Source organism: Etheostoma spectabile, chromosome 16 (genome assembly GCF_008692095.1).
Source record: "Etheostoma spectabile isolate EspeVRDwgs_2016 chromosome 16, UIUC_Espe_1.0, whole genome shotgun sequence".
NCBI classification, from domain to species: Eukaryota; Metazoa; Chordata; class Actinopteri; order Perciformes; family Percidae; genus Etheostoma; species Etheostoma spectabile.
The window spans coordinates 20680301-20692422 of NC_045748.1; the positions used below are offsets into that span (position 1 = coordinate 20680301).

General features: G+C 34.9%; 1 protein-coding gene across 1 annotated transcript in view; it reads left to right on the plus strand.

Moving 5' to 3' along the window:
- Positions 1-12122, plus strand: part of atp8b1 (ATPase phospholipid transporting 8B1) — a 55270-nt gene that overhangs the window by 19680 nt on the left and 23468 nt on the right. Inside the window, exons 3-9 of the mRNA XM_032539488.1 lie at positions 963-1060; positions 6467-6580; positions 6688-6786; positions 7286-7347; positions 9013-9085; positions 10316-10386; positions 10964-11046. Of these exons, the coding sequence (XP_032395379.1) occupies positions 963-1060; positions 6467-6580; positions 6688-6786; positions 7286-7347; positions 9013-9085; positions 10316-10386; positions 10964-11046 (600 nt within the window). The remainder of the gene's footprint in view (positions 1-962; positions 1061-6466; positions 6581-6687; positions 6787-7285; positions 7348-9012; positions 9086-10315; positions 10387-10963; positions 11047-12122) is intronic.

The window sequence follows — 12122 nt, forward strand, 5'->3', positions numbered from 1 at the left end:
ATTGGAGGATAGTCTCACTTTGTCCCAAAGCAACATTAAAATACTTTCGATTTGTGTACATTGTTTCTGTTAATAATGTATTGTATTAACCCTTATGTTGTCGTCCATACATCCATTAACTTGTCCTTCCAGGTCAAAATTGAAAATTAACATTTTTTTTTGGTGCTTTTCTGAGGTTTTTGTTGCTTTTTCTGATTTATTTGTCACTTTTTCCCATGCTTTTGGCGCTTTAAAAAAAACCTGAGCTGGTTTAATAACAGGTTTTGCACTTATTCCTGGAATTCATGGTCAACAAACCTCATTTATATCAAATTTATATATATGATTTTAGGTAAAAAGGCAGAAATTATGAATTATTTTGACTAATAGTTAAGATCAGAGGATGTTCAGTGGATCACAGATGGGTATATTTCAAGTTTAGTCCAAATATTGTTTTGAAACCATTACAAAAAAAAGAATTCAAATGCTATAAGATTAAATAAAACACCCCAAAAATTCAATGAAGGTAATCATTAATTTTACCTGAAGAATGTTGTATGGAATCATCAATGTTATTTTTGGGCAATGTAGTTGAAAGAAGTCCATATTTCTGATATAAAACACTTTGAAACAGGTCAATTTGACCCAAGGACAACACAAGGGTTAAGTATCCATTTAATTATAATATTCAGATTCATCATAAATAATTGAACACGTACATGTATTTTAAGTTCTGTTAAGGGGGGGGGTCATGTTGAATTTTATATCATAACATGCTGTATGTAAGCTAACTGGGAGAAAACAGGTTGTTATATGTAAAAATTCAACATTGAGCACTCCCAAATAGCCAAAATGACTTAAACTGTAATCAGGCTCCTTCGTTTGAAGGATCCAATATTCCACTATTCGGGGTCACCCCTACTTATATGTATGTAAAAAGAATAAATAAAAAATAACCAATTTTTTCATGTTTTCTTTTTCAGAGATGGCGTGGAAGGTGAAAGCCAATGACCGACCTTATCACCACCTGCCAGAATTTCAGAAAAAGGTCTTCCTGTGCATCAAGAAGAGCAGATACTCTGTAAGTCATAACCCAATTTCATGTACTGAAGGAGTCTTTATCCTCCTTTCTTCAGAATCAGAAATACTTTATTGATCCCCGAAGGGAAACTGTGTTACAGTTGCTCAGATGTTAGAAATATAAGAAATATAAATAAAGAAATAAAGAAATATAAGGAGTGTGGATATTTACATAGTTAAAGGTATATTATGATACAGTATTTACATAAATAACATAATTAAGGTGTTGCAATGGTGAAAAGAAATAATAATAATAATAATAATAATAATAGTAGCAGTTGAGTATTGCACACATTAAGAGCCAGTGTTATTGCACAAAACAGATAATAATGTCCAGTTTCAACCCCTCTAAGTGTCTGTGTGTCGGACACTTAGAGGGAGGAGTTATAAAGTTTGATGGCCACAGGCAGGAATGACTTCCTGTGGCGCTCTGTGGTGCATTTTGGGAGAATGAGTCTATCACTGAAAGTGCTCCTGTGATTGAGCAGCAAGCCAATCTTGCCAATCTTTTCTTGTTGGTCCTGGTAGACCCTGATCCCAAACACACACTGACACACCCTGGACAAAGAGCAGGACAAGTTTGGGTTTTGCATGTTTTAAACAAGCTATTTATCAAGTTGACAAAATTATTTGAATCCTCCAACCGTCATTGATTTAAGAATTAGAAATAGTTTATTGATCCCCAAAGGGAAATTCTGTGGAATTCTGTGTTACAGTTGGAAGAGTATATAAATATCAGAGTAGAAATATGAATAAATATTTTCTTCCTTTAAAGCCATCATTAGTTGCAGGAATTTTACATCACAATCAACTAGGGATGTCACAATATCAAAAATCTAGTAGTCTGCACCGATACTACCAAAAGTGCACCATACTCAATACCAAAGTCGATACCACAGTGTGTGTGTGTAAAAAAAATAAATAAATAAATACTAATTGGCTACTTCAACATTAATTCCTTTATTTTAACATTACAAAAAGTGGTCAACAGTTTAACATCATGAAAAAAACACATAAGCCAAAAGACCTTAACTCCTTAAGACCTTTAAATGACCATTAAATGACTTTAAATTTATGTTGTTGTCCGGCCAAATGAGTTGTAGGCAGGATATTGAAAATATGGCAATACTTAGTTTTTTTAAGATATCTATCTACATAAAAATCTTAAACTCAAACTTGACCTTTGACCCTTATTTGAAAATTACTGTACTCTGCCTTTGTATTATCTACAAGATCATAAGGGGTCATGCATTAACTTCCATTTTATCACTTACTTTGTTTCTGATCACTAAATAAAAATCAGTTAATGATCATCAACGTAAAATTTAGTCGTCATGGCAAAAATATGCTTATGATAATAGAAACGTAAATGTAAAATATTGAAGTAATTAAAAAAAGAAGTAATTTGTGTACAAATGTCACAAAGTGGCTTTTTAACTCCCATATAAACTACTGTATTGTATTACCCTATTCAATATCCTTGTATAGAATTGTAATTAAACAATAATATTTCTCATCCTATTTTATGGTATAACTGGTATACCAAATATTTTCATCAATGTCAATCCAAAGAAATTGCGTGTAGGCCTAATACTACACCATTGTGCAATTTTACATAATGTATACCTAGTCCAAGAGCAGGGGTCATCAGTTACATTTTGCAGAGGGCCAGAATACAACCAGCATCATCATCAAGAATGAATACGTGAACATAAAGATAGCACGTGCATATCAAGTAGCCACCGCTGTTCAGAATCCCCTCTATTTTCCAAAATGTAACGCTTGTACCCAAACGAATTGTGCTTGAAGCTGCAGGGCATATTGTCTGGTTTACCTGGGTGTTTTGTCCAGCGTGACTTAACGTTAGATCCGCAATATGCCTACCGTTATCTAATAATCTGGCTCAAAGGAATATGACGGCCCTCCAATTTTAATGACCTCATCCACATTGTCAAAAATTATTTAGATATTGAGCCGTGTGTGTGTGTGTGTGTGTGTGTGTGTGTGTGTGTGTGTGTGTGTGTGTTGTGTGTGGTTGTGTTTGTGTGTGTGTGTGTGTGTGTGTGTGTGTGTGTGTGTGTGTGTGTGTGTGTGTGTGTGTGTGTGTGTGTGTGTGTGTGTGTGTGTGTGTGTGTGTGTGTGTGTGTGTGTGTGTGTGTGGTGTGTGTGTGTGTGTGTGTGTGTTGTGTGTGTTTGGGTATTTACATTGTAAGGCTACCATACACATGCGTGTGTTGTATATATATTGTTGTGTATATATATATGTGTAATATTATATATGTTTGGTGTATGTGTATGTTATATATATATTGTGTGTATATATATATATGTATATATGATGTATGTTGGTGTGATACTATAGTATGTGTGTGTGTACTATATATGTGTGTGTGTGTATATATGTGGTGTGTGTGGGTGTGTATTATGTGTGTGTAGTTTGGTGTGTGTATCTATATGGTATGTGTGTTGTATATATGATGTATATTTGTTATGTTATAATATATGTATATATATGTGTATGTTAATATGTGTATATGTGTAATAGGTGATAGTGTATATATATATATATATGTATATGTGTGTATATGAATATATATATCATGTGTATATTATATGGTGTGTGTAATATATATGTTTATGTGTATATATATTTATGTGATATACGTATATGTATTATAATATGTATGATTAATATGTTATTATATGTATGTGTATAATACTGTATGTGTGTAATATGTTGTACTTATGTATGTGTATATACTCGTGTGTGTTGTTGTGTGGTGTGGTGTGTGGTTGTTATATATCTATATCTTATGTGTGATGTATATATATTGTTTGTGTGATATATATTTGTAGTTATATGTATTCTGTTATGTTGTGTATAATGTATAAATGTATGTGATATATATATGTGTTTATGTTTATATTGTATAATTAGTCATGTTGTATATATTGTCTTATATAGTGTGTGTGTGTGTGTGTGTGTGTGTGTGGGTGTGTGGGGGTGTGTGTGTATATGTGTGTGTGTGTATATATGTGTGTGTATAGTGTATGTGTAGTATGTATGTTATGTATTTATATTATATATTGTATAATTTATTATTTATTTATATCTATATTATTTATATATCTATATATTATATATGTTGGATATATGTGTGTGTATGTATATAATAATATACTTCCAAATAAAAGTAAACCCACTTTATTACATTTCTTAATGCGTGTACCCACTTCATAATGCACTTAAAATCCTAACTGAGCAAGGGCGTTCACAGTCCGCTATTATTGAATCAACAGCCAGCTGCAATTTAGCTAGCAGGTGTTGAACGCAAACAAAACAACACATCAAAAATCCCCAGTTAACTTAATTTAAATTTGCAAGAACTATAGACCCACACAGCAACAGGCTTAAATGAACTGACAACATAAGTTATGCCTTACAGTTGTCAAGCGTGCGCGTAAACACGCAATCTTAACTTTTAATTTATTAATTCAGGACAATGCACATTGATGAACAAGTACAACAGTACATGTAAATGTGCCAGATTGTAGCCCGAGGGCAAATTTCCATCTGCAGTCCATTAGGCACGTTGGAGTTACAGTAAAAACGACACAGGATAGTAACATTTAGTGTAAAACAAGAGGAAACAAAAAGAAAGGAATAGAAAAGGTGCTTTTTTATGTTTTTTTCTCCAATGTTTTTTAGATATTTTTTTTTTTTTTTTTACTGAAAACGGGTAAAATTAGAAGCTGAAAAGACATTTACTAGTCACACTGATAAAAATTCAAACCTGCAAGAGTCAGTAAGAAAGTAATAAGTTTCTGTTCCTCAACTTTGGAGGCTGAATTTATTTTTTAACTGAACAAAATGATGTGTACAATGGACATTAGTAAGCATCAACTGACCTGCATACTACATGGCTGTAATAGAGCCAGGTCTAGTACAATATTTGATCTAATTCCAACAAGGAAGCCTACTGAAAGGTCATGTTTGATATGTTAAGAGCTGTTTGTGCTTTATTGATGCTATTATGTTTTACTGTACTGTTTTTATTGTTAATATGTAGAGAAAATTTAAGATAAGGGGGAAGCATGTGAATCAATGGGTGTTGTACTTGATTTAGTGGAGTTCTGTACTGCTTTAAACATATTCAGCTTACATATTATAGAAAGCTGAAATTCTTCAAACATACTGACTTTTGAAGAGGATAAATTGTTGGACAATAGTAAATTCATTACATTGATTTGTCTGTAAACCCTGAAAAATGTATGATTACTCCTGTGGTTTTACTATTGGATTTCCATAAAATTGGAGGATTCATAAAATCCTATTAGCATGGGTCGAAATTTTGGATCCTAATTATTTCCCATAATGCATCTCTGTAAGTAAGTAAGTTTTCATTACCCTCCCTGTTAGCTCCCATGTCTTTCAAACTCCAGTTTGTAAAACCAGACTTAGTTTAACCCTTGTGTTGTCTTCCCGTCAAAATTTAAAATCAAAACTTTTGTTGATGCTTTTTATCGACTTAAAAAAAAAAAATTTCTTACGTTTTTGTTCTTTTTTTTTTTAACACTTTGGACGCGTTTTTCAATGTTTTCAACACTACGTAACGCTTACTTATAGGAAATTATCCCTACTGTTTGAGTTAGAAACGCAGAAATTAGGAAATTCATTTGACTAAAATTAAAAGAATGTATGTTGATGGATAGTCACAGACTGGAACATGTCAACTTCTACTCAATACTTTCTCAAAGCCACTTTAATTTGTTTTTCAAATGCTATAAAATTGAATAAGACGCCCCAAAATGAATGAAAGTAGAGATTTGTACTTGCCAAAGAGCGTTGGGTGGAATCAATCATGTTATTTTGGAGAATTTAAAAGAAAATTGATAAAGGAAAATGGGTCAATTTGACCCAAGGACAACATGAGGGTTAAAATGTGTTGTATCCAAGCCCAAGCTGAAATAACCCAGATGACATAAGGGTTATTTTTTCAGAAGCTCCTCCCGAGCCATAACCTGATGTTCCAGATGACTTGTTAGACAGAATCATGATATAGCTTGAGAAGCTATCATTGGAAACTGTTTGTAAAAGGGCAGGCACTTTAAAAAAACCAAACCTGGCAGGCGATTGGATGAATCATTGAGAGCTGTCACATCCGCCATTGTTGCAAACAGTCAGACACAAATGCATTGCTTGAAGCCTGACATGATGGATTTTTGAATATGTTACCCATGATTCTGGCCCGATCTCATGGTATGGCGAGAATCCTTTTGCCAGCTGATGTGTATAATTGGTAGACTTCCCCTTTAAGGGGTCTATTTTCTGTAGTTAAACAGCACAGGACAAAATACCAACTGCTTCTGCGCTAATCACTGACTGCTATGTGTTTCTCCTGTGCAGGGAAACGCCATCACGACGTACAAGTACAACGTTCTCACCTTCCTCCCTCTGAACCTGTACGAGCAGTTTAAGAGAGTTGCCAACCTCTATTTCCTGGCTCTGCTAATCTTACAGGTACATCAAAAAAATCAAAATGGATGAACCACCTGTCTTCTGACTTACATTGTTACAAAAAACAAGGAACAAGTGCCATCACATGTGTGTGTTTTTTGTTTTGTTAGATCATTCCAGACATTTCTACTCTGCCCTGGTACACCACGCTGATTCCTCTAGTCGTGGTGCTTGGAGTCACTGCCATCAAAGACCTGGTGGACGATCTGGTAAGACTTTGGAAACTACCCTTTGGAAAAGGATGAAACCTTCTTCATCCACATACAAAGTGGGAAAAGTGCAAATCCAAAAATATAAACAATATGTACAATGCCAGATCAGGTATGGATCGGGTAACGGCATGCATCACAAATATAAATGTAAAAAGTTAGCGGTGGGTTAATGTCTTATTTTTCCATTGTGTCTCGTGAGTCTGTTAGGCAAAGATAAGAGATAACCAGAAGTGGATTATGCAGTGTGTTCTTTATTTTTATTGTTAGTAGATTTTTTTCTGAGATTTTTCTAAGTAAACCTTGATTTTTGGATTTGTTTTTTTTTTTGAGGAACTACTTCAAGCTCAGGTTTTAGCTACTTTGAGATAACAGCCAGTGGAATTTAAGTTATTTCAGTCCGCTAAAATTTAGCCTTTTTTTTAATCAAAAGTATGTACAATATTATTAAGTATTATATTATAGTATAATCCAGTTTGCTCTGACCTTTTTCTACCAGGCGCGGCACAGGATGGACAAGGAGATCAACAACAGGAAGTGTGAGGTCCTGCTTGATGGCAGGTCAGCAAAAATTAATGTTCCTGTTGCTTTGATTTATAAAACAAGATATTCACATCTTTTAAAACTGACACCGTTTGTGAGAAATGTCAGTAGCTCGAGTCCTAGGTTGACAACTTATAATACCTAAGATATTAATACACCACTAAGATTTGTCATGACATCCTATAGAAGTGCAATCTTCTTAGTTTTGATAAATTAATTATTTCAAACCTCACACTTTCTCGCATAGCTTTACCCATTTTCTAGCCTGGATGCCAGACGAATTTAGCCCCGGCCACCACATTTGAGGATGGGAAGGTCGGTCTAGACTTGATCCGTTGTGGAGCATCTATGCTCTAACCAGAGGTGTTTGGACCAATCAGATTGTCAGGGCGGGCTTGATGGACAGATGATCAACAGTAATGTAATCAACCATGTCACCAAAGAGCTCTTGGATTGAATTTGGAGAATTGAGGTGTGTAGATTCCGCCATCGCGTCATCATGGTATAGAAGATATTGACAACTCAAACCAGCTGATGATGTTGCTGCGACTCAGCTGTTCAAGTCTGCCAAGGAGAAATAAAATGTGATCTCCGATTCATCATGAAAAATATGTCCAGCTACAAAAAACTCTAAAAGTCGGAAGTTAGGATGGAATTGCAAAGAGGTTGCTCTGGAAACGATACTTTGTCTCGTTTTGTCCATGGACAGTAGGTCTCGTCTCATTGGTGTTGACTTGAGTTCCGTTGCTCTGATTGGTTGTAGGTCTATCCATTTGAGTGTAGAGGCATTTTCTTTCCTGGTTCAGTTGGAACACGCCCCATAATCCCAGCCCAATGGAAGAGTATCAGACCCATATTCTGACTAGAATCTAAGTATGAAAATTTCAGGCTACCCATTTTCAGCACTCATGTTTAGACTATCGCTATACTGCTACTAACGCTCAAAGTATATCAGAGTTGGGCAATACATCGATATTAAATCAATATTGTGATACGAGACCAGATATTGTCTTAGATTTTGGATATTGTAATAGGTCATAAGTGGTGTCTTTTCCTGGTTTTAAAGACTGCATTCCAGTAAAGTGATTTACTGGAATTTTCTGACCTTACCAGACTGTTGTAGCTGTTCTATAATTTGCCTTTACCCACTTAGTCATTATATCCACATTACTGATGATTATTTATCAAAAATATAGTAAATATTTTGTGAAAGCACCAGTAGTCAACTCTACAATATTGAGGTATTTGTTCAAAAATATTGTGATATTTGATTTTCTACATATCGCCCAGCATTATTATCAGAAAGAAATTGTAGATTTACAGACTTAAAGAGCTGTTTTGCATACACTGCATCCTCAATTATAGGCGCAACCCTCTGGAATTCCCTACCTGCCAGTTGAAAGCAGGATTCATATTTATTTATATTTAGTGTACCTGGGCCCACCTGTTATAGCTAAGTAAAGTTCTGGTTAAAACTTTGCCAGAACTGTAATCCTGGCATCAACTAGTCATTTGTGTACAGGAATTATTACTATTAATGTTAAGCCTTCAGCTTTGTTCTATCCATCTGTGTGTTTGACTGGTTTTTGTGTGTTTTCTGGATGGTTGCATTTGTTTTTTGTTATGACTTCCTTGTCCTTAAAAAGTGATGAGAACATAAACTGTGATTGATCTCTGCCACAGGTTTCAAGAGACAAAGTGGAGGAACATGCAAGTTGGAGATGTTGTTCGAATGAAGAAGAACGACTTTATTCCAGTAAGAGGATTTAGCCTACAGCAACCTTTTTAGTTGTCGGTGTTATTGTTTCAACAGGCATGTGTGACCTCCTGCCATTTTAAGCTGACACACTGGGGCACCTTGATACCATCAGGAAAAGTCTCTCAAACATAAAATAAATAGCTAGTCAACTTTAAGAAAATTCTTAGTTTTCTTTTTAATTTTCATAAGCTCATAGTTATACAGAACATTACCGGGTTACATCTGTCAGATGGGTGTCCTGTGGCCTAGCTAACTTGTGATAACGTGGCTAACGGCTGTAGATCGGTTTAGTTTCATGGTCAGCAAGCTGATTGCAAAATATGGATTACTGGTAATATTTAACAAGTAAACTGACAGATATATTTCTTTGTAAAAGAAAGTATGACTGAATCATGTGTGTGTGTGTGTGTGTGTGTGTGTGTGTGTGTGTGTGTGTGTGTGTGCCCCCCCCTCCCCTTCCGTTGGTTGTGTGTGGGTGTGTGTTGTGTGTGTGTGTGTGTGTGTGTGTGTGTGTGTGTGTGTGAATATATCCCATAGTTTTGTTGCAGTTTTCATTAAACTGCAGGAAAATGTGTGATTTCCAACATTTGATGTCAGTAAGACACATTCTAAGAGGCATCAGCTATGTAGAACTGCAGAGAATGTAACAAATTCAGAGCATATACAAAAAAAATATAGGACCTAAAATGGAACCCTGTGGCACTCACCAAGTAATGTGGTGAGACAAAAAGATAAAATCACATTTTTTTTTAACAAGATGATTGCAAAATATGGATTACTGGTAATATTTAACAAGTCATCTGACAAAAATAAAATTACTTTTTAGATATTTCTTTGAAAAAAATATTGTCCAGTACTTTAAAATGTAGCAGGTTTACAAATTATAAAACTAAAAAGAATATAGGACCCAAAATGGAACCCTGTGGCATTTACCAAGTAACGTGATGAGACAAAGAGATAAAATCACATGTTTTGAACAAAAAGCTCAATTTTAAAAGGTAAAATTTGACCCAGTCAAGCAAAGATGCATTGAGCCATTGCTGTAAATGGTTTTTGACGAAATCAAAGGCTGTAAAATCAGCTGATGTTACAACAATGCTCTCTATGGTTTGAGACAGGGATGGCCAAAGAGGTGGTTAACACCGAGCACACTTAAAGCCTGGCAGAAATACACCAGAATATGCAATTTTACATACATTTTTAATGTGTATCTTTTATTCTCTTCAGGCAGACATCCTGCTGTTATCCAGCTCCAACCCAAACAGCCTGTGCTATGTAGAAACAGCTGAGCTTGACGGGTAGGTTAACCAAAATAAGATATTTGTATCTTTTATTTTAATTTTGTGTTATGACCATTTTAGTTTTGATCTGTGATATATAAGTTGTCACATTCAAATATGTATAATGAAATATATTCTGTATGGAGTGACTGCTGGAGCAGTGTTCTTTGCTCTGGTAAGTTGTTGTTTGATCTGTAGTTTTGTCAAGAGTCAACACATTACTCACCTATAAGAGGAGAGTAAATGTGTAAAGAACCTTTGCCAGGCTCGCCCATGTGGCCAGTGTATGCATATCTTCTGTGATTAAGTGGGAAACGCCTTTAAATCAACAGACCTGCAGGATCTATTTTACAGTAAATGTACAGTTTGTTGTATGCAACTTGCATCAGATAATTATTATAAATTGTTTTCATAAATAAGCTTTATTTATCCAGACTGATCAAGGTATCCTAACATGCAGAGTCTTTTTTTATTTTTTTATTCTTTCCATCTTAATTGAAATATAATGAACTTCATTTTGTTAAGCTCTGGTTCTGCTGTCCTCTGGGTTTGGTTTTCAGTCTTTTTTTGAAGTATTAGTCTTTTTTCTCTGCAGCGAGACCAACCTGAAGTTTAAGCTGGGACTCAGAGTGACTGATGAGAGACTGCAGGGTGAGCGTCAGCTGGCTGAGTTCAATGGTAAGCGTGAACCAAAATCACTAATAATCACTCAGAGACACGCCTGATAATAAAAGCCAAGAACAGAATAAATATATAAAATGAAAACCTATATATAATTGTAAAACTATAAAAGGATTTTTGAAATAATTATATATTGTATTGAGAGGAATAACAGTATTAACAGGAATCAAAAAAACTTCTTTGTACATTTTCATCTACACCAAAATTAAAAAAGAGTGCCAATGAGTAACTAATAAGAATATTAATAATAACAATAAGTTGTTTGTGTTTGCATAATGCAATGTGTACAATATTTTCCTCAATATTGATATCATAACCCTGATATTTCAGTTTTAAATTAAGTTTCCAGATGAGGTTTGGTAGTTTTCATTTTGTACTTTTTAAATAAGAATGAAGTATTTGCTGTAACAATGTTTAGAAAAGGTACAGTAGTTTTTAATAAAAATAGGTCTTTAAAATTAAGATTACCCCTTTTTAAAATTATTTCCACTGTGTAATTAAAAAAGTAGGAAATAGCTAAAAATGTGACTAAAGTGGTCAGGTACAAGCCAGTGTAGCTGTAGGAGAACTGAAGGCACTGGGGCAGATGGAAGAAGGTACTTTAACACTAGTCTCGCTTTGCTAGACCCCCCTCCAAAGCACACTGGACTAGAGTCCACATAGCATTCTGGGATGGGAGGAAAACCTGCTTGGGTTTATTGGCATTTGTTTAAACCAATCAGCTTCTCCGCGGTGCCGCTGCAAAAATAAGCTCGGAAGGAACTTGTTTTGGGGTGGCAACAGAGCAATCCTGGAAGTGGAACGACATTGTTGTTTGAATATGTGTGTCTATGTATTTACTGGAGCAAAAGGGTTGGGTTAGGGGTTAGGGGTAGGTTGGGTTAGGGTCTCTGTCTATTTGAAACCATGCTCCTGCCACTTGCGAGGACACTCTTGTAAAAGAGATTTTTAATCTCAAGTAATATTTTTATCCTGGTTAACCCTTGTGTTGTCTTCCCGTCAAAATTGAAAATCAAAAATTTTGTTTTGTTTTTTTGACGTTTTCAACACTACGTAACACTAACTTATTAACT